The following is an 18,345-nucleotide window of genomic DNA, read 5'->3' as shown; positions in this document are numbered from 1 at the left end:
TTTCTTTTGAGGTCCAAGTGTGCAGCAAAGGCATATTTTGTTGTCTCTTTATATAACAATATTAGTTGGTCTTTTAGTGCAAAGGAGATCCAAACTTATGATCTTCTTATGGTTTTCCCTTTCGTAAATTAGCCATCAGTCTGAAGCAGGTAAATTTGAATGCAGTGTCTCTGGCTTGCGCTGGGTTTGTAAGGAAAAGATCAGCTTAAAATACCAGTTTGGCTTTTGGGAGGGACACAAGGAGAGACTGGAAACCATGCAGTACATTGCTGGAGGTCCCCTACTGGACATCACAGTCACTGCTGGAAAATTAGATGAAGTATATCTGCCGCACTGGATCTGCACAGGTAAGCAGCAAAATATAATAATAAAAAAAGAACAACTTAAATAAGGTTTAACTGCATGTTTGTAAAAACCTTGATGCACTTCTATGCAGATGACATCCCTTCAATATTGGACAAGTTTGCGGTTCTACACATAGATGCCTATGGAGATGTTGTGGAACAAGTGTCTGAGGTCACACCATCCCATGTTAAGTTATACGAACCAGTTTTCTCCCCAAGAGGAGTCCTGATGAAAGCGGGCTTTCCAGTGAAAATTAACTGTAAAGTGTTAATATACAAGACCAACAAAGCCTTCCTCACACTACATGTTTATCTGATCCCTTGTGATCCTGCTCTACAACAGGTTATTGGATATCCTACTGTCACCATATCGATTCATACTTCAAAACACAGACACCAATGTTGGCTACTGGAACCTTGAAGCTTTTTGTCTTTTTTTTTTCCACCACAGACAATAAAAAACAAGGAATTATCCAGTGGATACAAAATGATCCCAAAGCCATACCCAGTGAAGGCCCTGAAAATGCGTGACCGTTTCATTCTCACAGCCGATACGGAGAGTGCAGAAATTTACCCTGAAGTATGGTTTGAACTGTCTTTCAGCTATTAAATCTGAGTGAATTATAGAAATATATATATAATAATGTAGGATGAGAACACAGGAACATGTTGTTCAATGGTAAAAAAAACCAACGTAATATCTAATATAACTGAGATGATGTTGCTAAGAGAGGTTGTTTGTGCTGATTATTGATAGCCTGTTATTATTTTTATCATCATTGAAACAAACTTAAAAATAAAGTCTTATCTTGTTATCACACTAAATTGGTATCTTGAGATAAACAAACAGCAATAGTTTGACATTTGTTAACATACTGTCTTACTTAAAGTTAGATGTCAGCACACTAGAAAAGACTAGAAATGGGGGGAACTAGCTACACTGGCTCTGTTCCAAAGTAACTGGCCACACCGCCTACTTCTACCTTCCTCACTGAACTGCTGCTGCGGTGCATCTTGTTGAATCTCTAGATGACGCCCTGCTGCAGCTGTGCCTGAATCACGCTGCTCACGTGGGCTGTGTGGCTGCTCCAACCTCTTAATGTGGGCGCCAAATGAAAAGCTGCTCACCAGGTGGTGTGGCTTGGCCATAAAGCTGAGATATTAACATGTTGTACCTTGTTCACTGCACTTCTCAATCACAACTTCCTGTTTTTACAGTACTGTTATTGTTAGGATTAAACACAAGGATTAATGCTTGGACAGAGCCAGGCTAGCTGTTTTCCCCCATGCTTCCAGTATTTATGCTAAGCTAAATACAGATTATGATTTGAGTGTGGTATCAATCTTCTAAAAATTAAAACACCTTACTTGACAAATTGCATGTGAATTATAACATTTAAAAAATTCGCACAAAGTCTAATTCTGTTCCTTTTTTCCTTTATATGCAGAAATTAAAGCTTGCATATGAAAGCAGTGACCCAAACTTCTTTGAAGTGTTCATTGAAAATCCAGACAGTAACTTCCAGCTCACACTCAGACATCGATCTGGACCAGTATGGACCTGTGCAATTCGAAAAGGTCAGTGGTTATAAATAATTATTATGATACTTTATTTACTCTACCTATATATCGGCGTATTTATCTCAAATGCCTCATAAGTAAACACCTATTTATTTTTTTGTATTTTATTTCAGATGACTACGGTGATGTTCCAGTGATGTACGGTAAGACGCTGTATATGATGATGATGAGTGTTTTGAAGAACTACAGTAGTTTAAGTGTCATAAGAGCTGCTGTAGATTTTTCACATAGAACTGACAAACACAATCTTGCTATGGTGTGATTGGTTTGTTATAAATTAAATTAAATGGTTTAACACTACAAACATTAATACATCGTGATAGCATATATGGTATTCTTTACAGAACCGTGAGATTGTTTATTAAACAGTATTATTAATCATTCAAATATGCTACAGATAATGAATTTAAGACCTTAAAGCTGCAGTAATCACTGAAAATGTCAAAATGTATTTGTTTATTTTCATTTGAATGGATCGTTTTTAAACCCAATGGTACTGATTTCTTTTATCTGACGGAAAAAAATCAATACCCATTTATAAAAAAGTCAAGAGACAATGCATTTCCTGGTTACATGAGCCATATTAATAAATTGTAAGAAAAAAAATTGAATGACCGTGCACCATGAAACCACCTCAAAAGGGTCACAATTTGGGTCTTTTTTTTTTTCTTTTCACTTGTATTGTTTTAGATAAGGAACTTGCCAGCGTGAGGTCTAAACTTGTGGGTAAAATGTCCAGAGAAGTTATCAATCAGCTGCTGGATGACCTTTTAGAAGATGGTGTCTTGAATGACGAGGAGAAAGACTCAATACTTCACAACAACAGGGCAGACAGGGCACGCTGCCTCATTGACAAGGTGAAGAGGAAAGGACACACAGCCAGCAGGAAGATGTTTAAATACCTTCAAAGCAGAGACCCTACACTGTGCGCTGAGCTGGGGCTGCCCTATTACCTGCCTGTTTAGCCAGCTAAGGTTTTAGCAGAACTGGTCAACATTAATGAGCTTGGGAGGCCTTTATCTTATTTTTTATTTGAGTGGTTTGACAAAGTAGTATTATTCTATAATATCAACAATGATTTTAGTCCCTGCAAAGGTCCTGAGCTTTTGCATATCTTTCTGCTTTCTGACATGAGAGGTTCAAAGTGTAGTGCACAGAGAAGTATAATTTAACTTTACAGTGATTCTGTATTTTGGTGTTCCTGCAGTCTACACTCATCCTGCATTGGGGACAGAAAAAATGAAGAAATTCTTAAATCATTATGCAATAAAAGCCATATCAGGTGACTGACAGGATTCACGTTTTTATAATGAATATGTTTAATCAACTCAAAGCACTTGATTAATGCTGCACTAATTAATATTTTGGTATTGAGAATGGATACAATTATGTGAAAGAAGTGACCAAATTAATCATATTGCTGGTCCTTATCTGCTGGATGTGTATAAGCAACTGTTTTCTAACATGTTTGTAAAACAACTTTATATTTTTAACTGTATCTTGTAGACTAAATACATTAAATACATTGCAAAATTAATCTGATGAATGAAAGATTCTTATCTGGGATTTACAAATATTAGTTCAGTTTTATGAAAGTTATGTACTGATTTGTTTTTGTTGTTGGATATAAAGTGCAGTGACTTAAAGGTGGGGTAAGCTAACAGACCGTAACAGATACCATAATAACAAAAGCACAGCAAGTATTGTAATGGATGTTAGCTCTAAAGTGGGTTTGCTAACATGCAGAGAGGATGAGATGGTTTCCTAGAGCCAGCACACCAGCGCCAGACAACGATACACTCACAACTCTCCTGCTACTGTAGCAAACATCACAATAACAACATATCTTGGAAACCTAGAAAGTAAGATTAATGTCTACAGGCAAGGAATTTTACTTTTAATGTTGTGTGGCTCGATCCGATGTTTTTTATGTACAGAGCCAGAGAGCATTTTGGATTAGAGTTGCATTACATAGAATCACTTACCCCACCTAAGTCTAATTACAGTTTGTTGTTTTGTAATTAAATTTTAATAAAATATTTCTTATAAAATGTTGTGGCTGATGGTATTTTTTCTCTTATGGTATCACTATGATATTCATGACATTTAAATTGTATGTTACCGTATTCTTACAACACATTACACAGGTTAATGGGACAGAAATAACACAAAATATATCAGTGGTTTCTATTTATAAAAACAAAGAAAGAAAGAAAGGAGGGTAAAATTGGGGGTTCCTCCTCAACTCAGCTGACTTGCTGAAATTTAAAAAAAATGAAAGTTCCTGAAATTTCGTAGAGATTTTAAAATAGATAGAAACTGGCCATTGGTGGGCAGGAGGTTTTATCTGTACCAGGTGTGGGAAAACATCTGACGCTGATGATCCTTAATGCACGGTAATATAGTTTGAACCTTGCCTTCAAGATAAAGAAAAGCAAAATTAAGTGGTTGGAAGCAGTGCTCGGACTGAGCCACACAACACTAACTTGTGTCAGGTAACGTTAAATTACTTGCCCATGGACACTGAGCTTACTTTGTACTTTGCCAAGATACGCTGTTATTGTCAAGTTAGCCGTAGTAACAGGAAAGCTGTGAATTATCGCTGTCTAGAGCTGGTGTGCTGGCAAAGGGAAACTCATTTCTTCCTCTCTGCATGTTAGTTTCAAAGCAGCAACTTTTACAAAAGGCAGACAGTTTACAAAACTACAACCCTGCTAATGTTAGTTACATTACTTGCTGTGTCATTCTTTGTACTATATCACAGTCTTGGTCTCGTGGTTTTGGATTTCTCCTTAATTTTTAACCCACCTTTAACTCGCTCCACAAAGATCTGATGTAACCTTTCTCACATTACTATATGAAACTAAGTAAATATTATCCCTCCATTGTGTTTTCTGCATTGTTTTACTGTTTGAGGTTTGACTTGTGGTATTTGAATTACTTATCTTCTAGTATCTTCTGACTGGTGATTTGTTACCACCTACTGCTTATTTTGATGAACCAGCTCCAAATAATTGCATACCAGCAGTGGTTAGAAACAAGCATTCATTCGCATTTTCTTTTGCTGATTTACTTAAAACTCAGTTCAACTTTGCAGTACATTTGGATGGAAACACACTAACTCAGACTAATCTCACTGTGAAATTAATGATAACAACTGTTTGTGCTTGTCTACCACAAAGTAGGGAATCCTGCTCTTAACTGCCTCACCAAAAGCTCACAGTCTAACATGCCTGCAAATACATGACGGTAGTTCTTGTTGAATAAAGCATAGAGGAAAGGGTTCAAAGAAGAGTTAGTATATCCAAGCCACATGGAGGACTCCAGAACCAGGAGGCTGATGCTGTAGGACTTCAGAGGATGGGCTGTATTAAAACATAAAAAAAACAGAACAGGAAGTGTCTTAACAGCCCTATGTTCCTTCTTCAGAGAATGTTTTTCCACATGAGCCTGGACTTGTCTGGTGGAGTCAGTCCTCAGGGGCACTGGTTCATCTAACGCTGCCCAGTATAGTAATCAATGGTGCATGGATCCACCTTGCTTGTCCCTGGGCTGCCTTTAAGATTTTACCATAGTCAAACAGCATGAAACCCATGGGAATGAAGAAGGAGATAGAGGTTGCAAAGGCCAGATGAAACGTGGCCAGACAGGTTTTGAGTATCCTGCTGAGTGCTGCTGCTTGCCACGGCAAGAGGCAACTGAGTGTACATGCAGAGGGAGATGCAAAGGGAGGAGATGACCAAAGGCAGAATCCAGCAGAGCCACATGCCTAGGAAACATTCGGACCTATGGATCAGTCCAGTGCCACGCAGCTGAGATTAAACATGGAGGACATACAGAAGGTGATGTCCAGCAAGAAGTGTGCTCGGGCAGAAGAAGACAGCTGCCGATGCAACGCACCAAACTGAAAGGCGTCACCAGCACAGCAAACAGGAAGTCCGCCACTATCAGGAAAACCACTAAAGCATTGGTGGATGTCCAAAAGCTTTGGAAATGTGCCACTGTAACAGAGATGAAAAGATTTCCTTTCATGGCAAAGATGGGGATGTGTAGAAGGCACAGCACACAGACTTTAACAATGGTGCTCTGAAATCAAGCAAAATTGCTGCTGTCATTAATCAGGCTGTGGTTATCTGAGGTGTCCAGCATCGAAATCACCATCAGCCACTCAATATAAATCCATTTAGGTCTTCAAGTGGATGCCTTTCCCTTTCCCTCCAGTGCCGATCATGTCTCACTGGTTAATCTAAAACTCCCTCTGTTCCTTCACCATATGGAGCTGCATGCAGACTCTGTCTATGTCAAGTATTGATCCACTGACAAAACAAAGGCCATCAGGAGTAAATAATTCCCTGGGATGTACCAGAAGTCAGTGGACCATGAGGTAAGTGAACAGATACAGTTAGATGTCTCATGGCTGACCTGTCTACATAAACAATAAACCCTCAGACTGATCTCTTGTCACTGGAAATGTTCTTCTAAGTAACAGCCTAGTGTTTGCTCTTCACCTCAGACACTCAATACTGAGCCCGTCTCTTCACTCAGGACACAGCCCAACTTAAAACAAATAACATCCATTGATCATCAGACTGACATCTAAGATAATATATAATGGTCATTTCTTTTCACATCCAGTAAGTAGAGTTACAGAGAGAGTTTTGCCAAAAGTACCATTTGAACAACGTTCTAAGTTTATTCATGTTTCGATCACATTTCTAATATTGACATTCATAACTTTTTGAACATCAAACATACAGACAAGATCATATCTGATGATTGTGCGCACAGCAGATAAACCAGGTTATATTTTATTACCACAACATACCATGAAGATATCAAGTGACTGCAACAGAAAGGTGATCATTTGTCTTATCACACATTTTACACAAGTCAGGTTCTTGGTCATGTTCAGTCTTTTTACAGGGCAGAGATGGATTTTGATCTGAAGGGGGTGAAGGGAAGGCTGTGAAAATGTGTCCTTTTTCCTTTTTAAATTAATTTTTAGTTTAATCAAAAAGCATGCACTGGTGTTCCAGTCCCAAAGAGGACAGCAAACAGTTATTTTGTCTTGAACTCTTGAACTCCTTCCTGTCTATGTCAACCACAGCTACAGTAACATAGACAAAATACTTCTGATACAGCAGCATAGTCAGTACTCTTCACCTCACATTGACCACTAATGACAATAAAAATCCACTGACTGACGTATGATCACAGGACCATGTACAGTGACTGCAGCAAATCTGTGAAACCCTACATCCACGCTCTGTTTGTGACTTTAATCCCTGTAAGGAACTAACAAGTCATGTCTCAGTAAGACTCAGCAGTCACACCTTGTCATCAGGCATCATGTTGTCCTGGTTGCCCTTATTTCGATTCTTCCCAAAGGAGAAAGAGAAGACACCGCCAGACATCTCTTCAGCTTGTTTCCCTCCTCTTACCTGCCCTCTAAGAGCTCCCAGCTGGCAGTCTGCGGGGCTGCCAGGCAGCAGGTTGGGTGTGGAGGGAGTCGGGGTAGTGGCCCCCCAGATGTATAATGTTTCCCCTTCAGGGCAAGGTTGGAGACCCTTGCTCAGGTAGCTGGGGCTTGGACTGGCTGAGGAGGGCAGGGTACGCTGGCTCCCGTTCAAGCAGCTGGAGTTGTGATCCGCTGAGCCTTTGCGTGAGTGTCCAGACGAGCTGAAGTTGGAGGAACGGTAATTGTATGCCCTCCAGCCGGGACGTTTACGCTGATGACACTGGCATCTCAGGATACGAATGAAGGCCAGCTTGAACTCACGGCTGTAGCAGGGGTAGATGATGGGATTCAGACAGCTGTTGAAGTAGCCCAGCCAGAAGATCACTTTGAAGAGGACATCAGGTAGGCGCAAGTTCACATTAAAAGAACCTGGAAACATAGAATAGAGAGAGAGAATTTTTTTTTTTATATTTAATTCAATCATTAGTGGGCAGTGGCTTTGTACAGAAGCCCTTAAATTGTGTGTAAATAGTTTTTTCTGTCTCTCTTTTGAGTGAAAACTAGTTTTGAAAAAGGAGGATTTTCACCCACTTCTTCGCACCAATCAGAATTTATCAAGATTTAAATCAAAATGGGATGACAGTTGTGGGGTTGTTGCTTATGTTGGTGGCACTATCAAACAAATCTGATCAAACCACACAGACAGTGCAGATGAGTGATTTGTGAGTATTTGAGTGTTAAACTCAAATAATACTTACAAATGTTTTTTCTAACTTTAACTTTAATGGTTGTTTATTTAGTCATGAATAATACTTAAGACCAGACAAAAAAAACAAGGACCAGTGTGTAGGATTTAATGGCTGTGAAGTTAACCAGCTAAACTCGTCTTCCAAGCGTATAGGTGGCCTGTAGTTTCTCCTATGCAAGAGTTGCCAACCTGCTAAGACTAAATGAAAGTCACTGAAATACAGAATTTTTGAATATTGATATGTATGTTTATTGTGCGCAGTATTGAATCCATAGAGCTTGACGGTTACTAGTTTTTCCTTTAGCTCTGTTGATCCTCTCTATGACTGCAGGTTATATTTTACCCAGCAGATGGCAGCATTGATTAAGAATAACAGAGGACTTCACAGCGAAACTGTGGGCAGACAGGATGTGAAGCCCAACAGCGAAAGACCAGAGAGGGCATGAGTTATTTATCATTAAGTAAAGACTTTATGCTTCCTTTTCTAAACACGATGCAGCCGCTCTGTCACAGTTCCTCTGGAGGACTCAAGAATAGAGAGAGGGTGGGATGATCCTGATTTCCCTTTCAGATAAACACACTGTGGGAGAGATGCTTCGCTTCGAGCAAAGGGTAGCTTTTTAAGTTGAAGTTAAATAGCAACTTTTCTGTAAGAGGTTACACTGCCACAACAAACCTTCCCTTTCTTGCACCTGCAGATCAAGGAGCGTTGCCTTTGGGAAGATAGGATGTCAGTTAGATTCAACAAGACTCCCCCCCACAATTAGAGGCAATCCTAATGATTACAAAGGATTCTAAAGCAAGTTTTCTGTGTATGCTAGTGAGTGAGTTCAGCTTGTGTTAAACTGCAGTAACCTGCCCTTGTGGTGCTTTCCCTCCTCCCGTGGCCAGGCTTAAATAGAGGAAGAATATTTTACAAGCTAATGAGGTTAGAGGGGAAGCTTGGAGATAAAAACAGGGAATTTATAAGCAAGTGTAAAATTGGTGTGAAAGTTTGTGTGTTGGTGTGTGTTTGTGTGGGCAGATGTGAGTAAAACTGTGTTTCTCTACACCAACCCACATTTTTAAATTAATATCTCAGTCCTGGAGAGGCTGAGGATGCACTATAATCTCAGGCTTTCAAGTGTGAAATTACCTCTGGTAAAATATTATAGGCAGACAGATAAGACACCTCAGCATGGTTCTTCATGAATATCAGATCAATAGCATTACCAACTATTTCAAGCGATACAAGGTTAATTATTTAGTACATAGCCAAGGGATTAAATGTATTATTGGCTGCAAATAATGATAACAGCCTGAAGGGAGTTGTGTCCAGTTAATGAGTTAAAAACAAAAACATCCCACATTGTTTTGGTTTGATACCATAAAAACCTGCGCATAAGTGCAACCATGCAAACTTGACAATTTGACAACACAAAGGCGCGTGCACACACACAATGCTCAAATTTGTTAACCTAGAGGAAAGTGATAAGAAAGTGATGTGACAATATATGGAAATGTTACTTCCAGCTTTCATATAACTCCTGAAACCACTACAAGCTGTGTGTGTGTGTGTGTGTGTGTTTGTGTGTGTGTGTGTGTGCGTGCGTGTGTACGTGATAAAAACTGTAGATGAATGGGTCTCTTCTTAGTGCCTGGTATTTTCACATGCTATTTTCGCTTCTGGACAGCCACTTAAACGTGATTACATAACCGTGTGAGTTATGTCTGTTATTAGGATACAAAGTACGATGTGGAATTATAACTTGGTCATTCTCTCATTTCTCAACCTGTCTCTCTCTTTCCGTCTCCCATTGTCTGTCTGTCTCTTTTTGATGATATTGGGTTGCAAATTTTGATAACTGCCTGCATAACAAGTCAGATTTTTCTCTTGTTCCCATCTCGCAGATTAAATAAAGAAAACACAAATAATGAATACCCAATGAAAGATAGAAACAAGCATTTATATATACTACTATATACTGAGCAAATCTGTGATTTTTACTGTTACTGTTTTTTACTGACTGACCATAAATCAACATTTTTTTAAACAGATAACTGTATTACTGGTAGTGATTCTTGAGAAGAAGGCTATGTGCTGCTTCAAAATGTCCCAAAAAAGTTTGTTAAATCATAAACAAATATTTATATACTCTGTACTAGGACTGATACTGGCATTTCTTCATTATCCATTTATCTAACAACATTTTTTTTCAATTAATGTACAAGAAAATTTGAAAAATGTCCTTAAAAAATTGCTTTACCCCAAAGTGACAATGATATTTTTTTTACTTATGGGTCTAAAAAACACTTTTAATTTGTAATTATCTAAACAAAAGAAAGCAGCAAATCCTCACAATAGTGAAGCCGATACCAAAGAATGTTTTGGCTTTACTTAAAAACTAAATTTACTTATTGATTAATTTAATCTTTTTTTCAGCTTTTTTCGATGCCCAAATGTATAAATTGCTTCTTACTTGTCTTTCTAAGTCTTTCTATATGTACTGTGAGTCATTTATAAAACTTACAGATGGGATATGACGGGGGGCATCTACCAGGACAAACACATCTTTGTGGCTCCGTCTGGCTGCCAGGAAGGGCCCCCTGTACGTCTAAGAGGCCCAAAGACCAAAAGGTGGGTCACTGCCTGCATAGTGTGTGTAGGAACTAGAAAAAAGTCAACAGATCTTCCTGTGGCCAGATATGGTACCTGATTGTGTGTTTAAGTTTTGTGTGAACATGGTCCATTTTTGTCCCTTGAAGAGTGTTTATGTTGAAAGGCTATAGAATAAACAGAAGACGATACAAGGCCTTGGTTGAAAGACAATGGTATATTGATAACTGCGGGAGGGATTGTTGTTGGTGGTCCTGCCCCTTCTGTTAAGAGAAATGTTTGCACCTCCTTCCTCAGGACAGGCACACGTACACACATCTCACTATGAAACACAGGAACATCTTAACAAAACAAGGCATCCTGTTATTCTTGCTAATTGGAAGAAGCAATGCCTATTCTGTGCCATGTAGACCGCACGCACGCACACACACACACACACACACACACACACACACACAATCTGCTCTCCGAAAACTCACACGTCCTGTTTCATACACACCCATAAATATGATTAATATGTCTTTATCTAAAAGGACAGAAGTGTTATTGCCCTCGCAGATTTCTTTCAATGAAATCGTAGCATGAAGCTATTTCTGGAAAATTGCGTTGACATCCCAGGGACCCTCACTTTCACCCCCACTGCCCTGTGGCCCCTCCAGCTCAGCTCTGCCATCTCCTTTCATCTTCATCGCTTTGACACTTAGCACTCTCATTATTTCTCCCCTTCAAAAACCATTTCATTAAACCACTCCCTCCCCTGCTAAGTGTGGGGGCCGGCCAGCTCATGTAACAAAAAAACATGCACACGCTCACTTGCACGCAGACCCAGTATCTCTTCCAAAAACACATAAACAATTAGTTAACACCCCAAAGTGTTGGTTCCTCTCACGTACGGGCTCGCACCAGTTGCTATTTGTGAGGCCTTCACAGGACATTGGTGCCTGCGCTGGGTGTTAAAGAGCTGCAGGACAATGTGTGCAATGAAACAACATGAGTATCCCCTGGGGACTGACGATTTCTCTTCAGCTGAGTGTCGAGCAGAGAACATGAGAAAACAGCTCATTGAAACACTGAAATGTAGACGAGTCTCTCCTCTGAGACCTTTAATGTTCTCCACGTTTTAAGAGTATAGAAAACCACTTTTTCTACACTTTATGACAATGCTTTAATGCTTATAATAGTTCTATGTATGTTTCCTTATCTTGGTTTGGCTTTGTTGCTCATTATGCAATTAATCGATTAGTTGATGAACAGGAAATTAATTGGCAGTAATTCTGATTAACAATGAACCTTCAATTAATCAAGCTGCTTCTAAAATGTGAGGATTTGCTGCTTTTCCTTGTCTCTTTGTCTTATGTCATAGAGTTTTCGAGTATGAAGGCAGCACATTGGGCATTTTTCATTATATCCTCACTTTTTATACACTGAACAATGAATCAATTAATCTAGAAAACAACTGGCAGAATAATTCGGTAATGAAAATTAGTTAGGTACAGCTACGGCTGCATGTTTGTGTGCAGGTGTAGCTGCTGACAGCTTGTGTTTTTTTTCTGGTATTTTTTGAGTGTTTTTTGAAGCAATATTGTGCGAATAGTTAGTATTATAAACATCTTTATGTTTTCTTTTATCAGGCAATTTATTCTGTTTTTTAATTTGGCCCTTATAAAAGTCAAAATCAATCAAATTTAGTGTTAAAAAGTATTCTGACCTAAGTTTTTTATGACTGCTCTATAACATCAAATTGAAATATTTAATATGTTGCGCATAATTTCCACATTTCCTTCTCAGTCAGCATGAAGTACATTTCATGCTTGGAAAACTGCTCAACATACTGTAGTAATAGAGACCTGCTGGTGGGACAGTGTCAATAAAATGACATTATTGTCAAAGATAAAACCGCTCCATCAAATATAAGATATATAAATATTGTGAAACTTTGGCTGCTTTAATCTCGCCTGGCCCTTGAAAAAGCCTTTTTTGGTCACTTTCGGCACTAGTCTGATTATTACAGTGTAATTAAGCTGTTATGGTGTCATTTTTTTTCAAAATGTGATACAAGAATGTGTGTTATGAAATAACTTTAAGTTTAGATATGTCACCCTTACTGACAAACAAGCTAAGTTGGACACCACTCAGAGAGCGTGTATAAAATTTTGGGCTGCTTTTTGTCCAAGGACGCTTGCCTAGAGTAACACTAACTTAAAAACTTTGATGTAATGTTTATAGTCTTGAAGTCTGTATACCTTACTTTGCTCCAAGTTAAATGCGTAAAAGGAGACACTGAAGAGGAATGACTCGAACTGGACTGCTAGCTGCATCTTTGCCATTTATGTACAAAAACAAAAACAAGGTATTTACAGAATTTGAATCTGTCAAGTTAGCCAGTTATAATGGAGAGAGTTCACATATTTCTTTAAGCTGCATATGGTCTCAGGTTGAAGCTTCAGGGGTCAAAGGTTGCAACGGCTCTTTCTGGCAAATTGCAGCCTCGGTTTCAACACGCATTTAAATCTAGCGAAGAAGCTGCAGCCACACTGACACAATCACTCAAAGCACACATGAACATACTTTCATACATGCACACATATATTTTCAGCATCCTTTGACACAAATTAAACTTTTGCCATCTACTGCCACCAGCACACACACACCGCCAACCAGAAACCCCCACATACGTTACATATCAGTGACAGTGTGGAGAGGAAGGAGCAGGGTAATAACAAGTGTGAGACAGGAAATCCCACTCTGTGGGTGGAGGCTAATGAATACTCAGGGTGCAACACCGCTGCCCTGTCAGAGTTTTAGTAGTTAAGTTCATACGGGAGTTACACAAGAGAGAGCAAAGGCACAAACTTAAATAAAACTCCTTTTGGAAACAAAGAAGGCTCCAATGTTGGGGAAAAAAGCAGTTTCAAGTGTATACTTTGACAAAGTGGAAATACTGTTTATACTAGTTACGGCATTCCCCACCAGAAGACTGCTTTTTCATTCAGTGAGGGCAGTTACAAATTAGCATGAAATAAGGTTTTATGGTGCTTTGTCACAGTGTATCAGTATGCTACACCAGACACTGTACAGAGAAACGTACCCTCCGGGGTTTCTTGGCAGTTTGTTGATTAGTGTTACATAAACAGGCCCCTCCTGAACCTCAAATCTGCCTCATATCTGCTCTCAGAAACCTCTCAGATCTGAAAACCAGAACTTTGGAAAATTACATTTGGTACGTGCTTATGGTATCTTAGAATGCTTTGAGGCAAAATAATCCCCACTATGTGACCCTGCATAGTGATCTTGCCCCAGGTACTAATGTGTGTGTCCATGTGAGGATGTGATGAGCTGCTGCTTGAAGCCAGGGGGATAAACATATTCCCATATGACCACATGTATGCACACACAGGCACATGTCGACAGACAAACACACGCTCACATATGTGCACAAACTCACAGTACCACGAGGGATCAATGTCCTGGCAGCCAGGGAATCAAGCAAACCATCATCTAAAATACAGCAGCCATGCTTGTAGGTCAGACTCCATCACTTAATGTTTTCTTAACCTCCTTGCCACAACACAGCCAGTGGCCTGAGCGCTTCACCACAGAATATATTGTTTAATTTCCTCTGCAGTTTTTAAATCAACCATGACAGCGGGGTGTTGAATGTGTGCCAGTCACAGTGGCATCAGGGAGCTCCAGTGGGCCCCACAGGCCTCTGAATCAACTGACCAGAGCAGGGGGAAGCCATCTAGTCTTCACTTGGCACGCTTAAGGAGTGTATTTGTTGCACCAAGAGATGAACTGAGACTCAGGGGATAACGCAAAGACAACACTAATAATGTCTGGATAAGCTTCAGAAGAATTCCTTCTAAGCTTCTTAAAAGCATGTTTCATCCCTTACTATGGGCCCTGAAGTTGGAGACTATAATGTCATATAGCTTTGGCGTTGTGGAGTGAATGGTGCAGCAAATTTAAAGTCATAAAATCATCATCATAAAATACGAAGCAAACTAACTTGATTGTATAAACAGAAGCTGTGAAGTTAGAGAAATAACATAGATCAACTCCCACTGCACCATAAATTGAATGCTGCATTAATATATGGGTGATGTTATTTCTTATTCCTGCAGTACAGAAAGACCACTACAGTATATCAAAGCCCACTTGTAGGGTTGGTGGCAGTGCAGAGCAGTGAATGGTACCCAGGAGGCTTTCCCAGTGCCAGCTATTGATATGATTTACAAGGCCTGCAGCAGCCTTTAACTGCCTAATTTTTAACTTCATACATACATTTAAATGACTGTAATATCTTCTCTGCAAGCTCATTAACTAAATTAAGTTTTTAAATTGGAAGGGGGGCTTTGAGGAAAATGAATGAGGGTTGTATTTTTGTAAATGGCCGAACATAAGTTTCATTGATGGCAGTGCGACAGACCACAGTATAAACGACCCACTGAACCTACCTATGGGTAAGGCGAGAAAGAAGGGCAGCCAGCAGAGCGTAAACATGCCGACCACAACTCCCAAAGTTTTTGCCGCTTTCTTCTCCCGGGAGAATTTCAGAAGTTTCACCGTGAGGGAGCTTCTGGCTTGGTGTGCGCGACCCTTGCCGGTGCCTGAGCTGCCGGGGTCCTCCTGCACCTGCGAGCCCTTGTGGATCCTGAGGGTCAGCTCACTAGAGTTCATCCTCTCACGCATCACACCGGCTTCCAGGTTCTTAGTGGTCCGTTTGGCGACTATGTACACCCGGCAGTACATGACCAGAATAACGACGAGGGGGATGTAGAAGGAGCCGAGGGAGGAGAAGAGCGCGTAAAACGGTTCCTCGGTGATGGGGCACACCGTGTCGTCCGGCGACGGTGGCTGCTTCCACCCGAACAGAGGTCCGATGGAGATGACCACCGACAGCGCCCAGACCCCGAGCATGGCCAGCAGAGCCCGCTTCTCCGTCACGATGCCCGGGTACTGCAGCGGGTAGCTCACTCCGATGTAGCGGTCGATGGATATTACGCACAGGCTCATGATGGACGCGGTGCAGCACAGCACATCCACCGCCGCCCAGATGTCACAGAAGATCCTGCCGAACACCCAGTAGTCTAGGATCTCCAGCGTGGCGGACACCGGCAGCACCGTGGTGCTCAGCAGCAGGTCGGCGATGGCCAGGTTGATGATGAAGTAGTTTGTCGGGGTGCGCAGGTGCCTGTTGCACACCACCGAGAGGATGACGAGGATGTTGCCCGCGATGGCGAACACGATAAAAGCTCCAAGCACCAAACCGAGCGGGATGGCTCGGGTGAGATCCACCTCGCTGGGTTCCGTGTGGTTTCCCCCGGAGCTGTTGGTGAAGTTGACCGGGGAGGACGCACCCAGAGTCCCGTCGAGTTCCGCGGAACCATTTTTCCACAAGTTTGTGACATTGTCAGTGCTCAGACTCATTTTGACTCAAGAAGTCCTCCATAGCAGGTTTCAGATCACTTGTAACTGCAACTCACGAAAGAGCTTTACTAAACATAAATAAACCGTCTAAATAGCCAAAGTCTGCATGGTTTAACTGCCTGGTAGCAATTTTGCTTCCAAATCAGCGCTGAGAACAAACGCTCACTGTGCAGCAGTACAGTCCCCATACAGTCCTTCTCCCTCCACTCTCCTGAGGCTCAGTGAAGAAGTGAGGGGGGCAGCAGTCATCTCCTGCCTCCTCTGCACCACACACAGCTCTGCCATGTACTGACCAGACATACCTAAACTCGAGCCTATGAAGCGCGCATGACGCATCGTTACATGAAGAGCCGTGACTCCACAGAAAGCGCAACACATATATTTGCATCATTTTACCCAAACATGCGGGAATGAGAAGAGATTTGTGCGTTTTGTGAGAAGCGCCTCTTCGGTGTCTTGTATTTTTTTCCTCACTGTGGGAGGGCGCTTAACTGGACAATTACAAGTGAAAGACTTTCGAGCCAAAGCCACCCTAACTTTTTTGTCAGCTTGTAGTTTGGAGTCCCATAAATATGACACCATGCTTTAATGGCAGCAGAAAATAAGAGCAGTTATAATACAGAAAACTCAAACTCAAGGTTGAGCATATACTACTGTATGAAATAATATCTACTCCACCTATGTGTGGTCCTCAGACATATTTATGATGTTCAGGCACGCAGCTTAAAAGGTTAAGCCTTAAAGGTCAAATTAAGTAAGTTCAAAAGTTGATAACAAAATCACATACAATCCCCTCTGCTATAGCAGGTATTTATCTCCTATTTTGGTCAAATGCAGGAGTTCCTCAAAGTAACCTCATTTTGGATATGAGCTCAGTTAGTGAGGAGTGACTTAATGGACTGAGTTCAGAAACATGCACATTCCTAAAACTGAGGTTTCTGCTGGTTAAGAGCTTTTTGACTACTGATGATCGTGAACACTGGTAGAGGACAAAATACCAGCAAATGTTTCTTATGATAACCTGTGAAAGAACTGTAACCTTTACGATTCAATGTAAAAAAAAAAAACACAAGTTCCCTCTCATACAGAATCTTTTAAGCTCTGTTAAGCTGTTTTGTATTCATCCACCAGGAGGAACTTTAAGATTTACGACCACTCAGTGTCATGTTTTTTTATTCTTCCTCGTTAATATTTATTAGAAACATAAAACAGTCTTTATACTCTTATGGTTCAATTACTTCATTGTCTTTTTTACCAGGAATGTTTAGGTTAACTTTTGAACCAGGTTTTCTCAAAGGTCTGAGACATTGTTAGAATTTGAATAGATTTAATTAAAACCAGTATATTCAGTGAGTTTATTCTCAATATTCATTCTCCATTCTGTAATAATATTAAGCTTCTCTAGAAAGGCACTTATAGCGTGAAAGGTGTTGTTTTTAATCCAACCAAAACCTTGGCCTCTACTGTGTTTCTTAACTAGCTTTACTTTTTCATTAACTTCCAGCATTTACCTCCTTATTTCACTGCTGCGCTCATCAAGTTTTTAATGCTTCCATAACAGTATGTGTAAATTATGGTGTGAAGAACTGGAGAAACACATTGTTAAAATTATGTAAAAACTAAATGTTTCATTCTCTGAGATGTACTTGTTCCTGATGATTGATGTACCTAATAAAAGTTGCATTATCATAAAAGTTTACTTTTAACAGCTGAACTGTAATTTTGCACATTCAGAAGACTGGACAGCATCTGTCTCCACAGACACACGGAAACACAAACCAAGAGCAAAGGAGAAAGTAAAAGCATTTATTTATTTTCCTAGGCTCATTTCAAAAGGTTTATGCTTAAATTATATTCCAAAATAAATAAATAAAACACAGGAATGGAATAAAAAAGAAAAGAAATGAATGAATGTCTCTTTGGTGTTCACCTCCACCTTCCTCTCAATTATGTCCCTCCCTTAAAGATTCTCTGGGGAGTTTTTGACCCCTAGTAGCACCGTGGAGCTGTTCTTCTGGGTGGGTCCCTGTTTGTTTGGACGTGCGTGCATGCACATGGTTTTACACTACAGGTGACGGCGAGAGGCCAAGATATGCTAAAAAAGACAGAGAAGAAGATTTTCTGAGTGACACTGAATGTAAACATAACTTTTGTTGGTTTATAAGGAAACTCTACAGAAGCCGCCTAT

At 40.3% G+C, this 18,345-nt stretch overlaps 1 protein-coding gene across 1 annotated transcript; it reads right to left on the bottom strand.

The window, feature by feature from the left end:
• Positions 1-4,642: 4,642 nt before the first annotated feature.
• Positions 4,643-16,727, bottom strand: LOC118333330 (alpha-1A adrenergic receptor-like). The gene is made up of 2 exons (XM_035668919.1): positions 15,185-16,727; positions 4,643-7,812 (listed from the first exon to the last, which is right to left on the bottom strand). The coding sequence occupies exons 1-2, from the start codon at positions 16,155-16,157 to the stop codon at positions 7,253-7,255; spliced, it is 1,533 nt and encodes a 510-aa protein (XP_035524812.1). The 5' UTR covers positions 16,158-16,727; the 3' UTR covers positions 4,643-7,252.
• Between the last annotated feature and the right edge of the window lie 1,618 nt (positions 16,728-18,345).

This window comes from Morone saxatilis, unplaced genomic scaffold (genome assembly GCF_004916995.1).
Source record: "Morone saxatilis isolate NCDOM2014 unplaced genomic scaffold, NCSU_SB_2.0 Contig22, whole genome shotgun sequence".
NCBI lineage: Eukaryota > Metazoa > Chordata > Actinopteri > Moronidae > Morone > Morone saxatilis.
The sequence above is the reverse complement of the archived record's forward strand: the minus strand, read 5'-3'. Positions and strand labels throughout refer to the sequence as shown.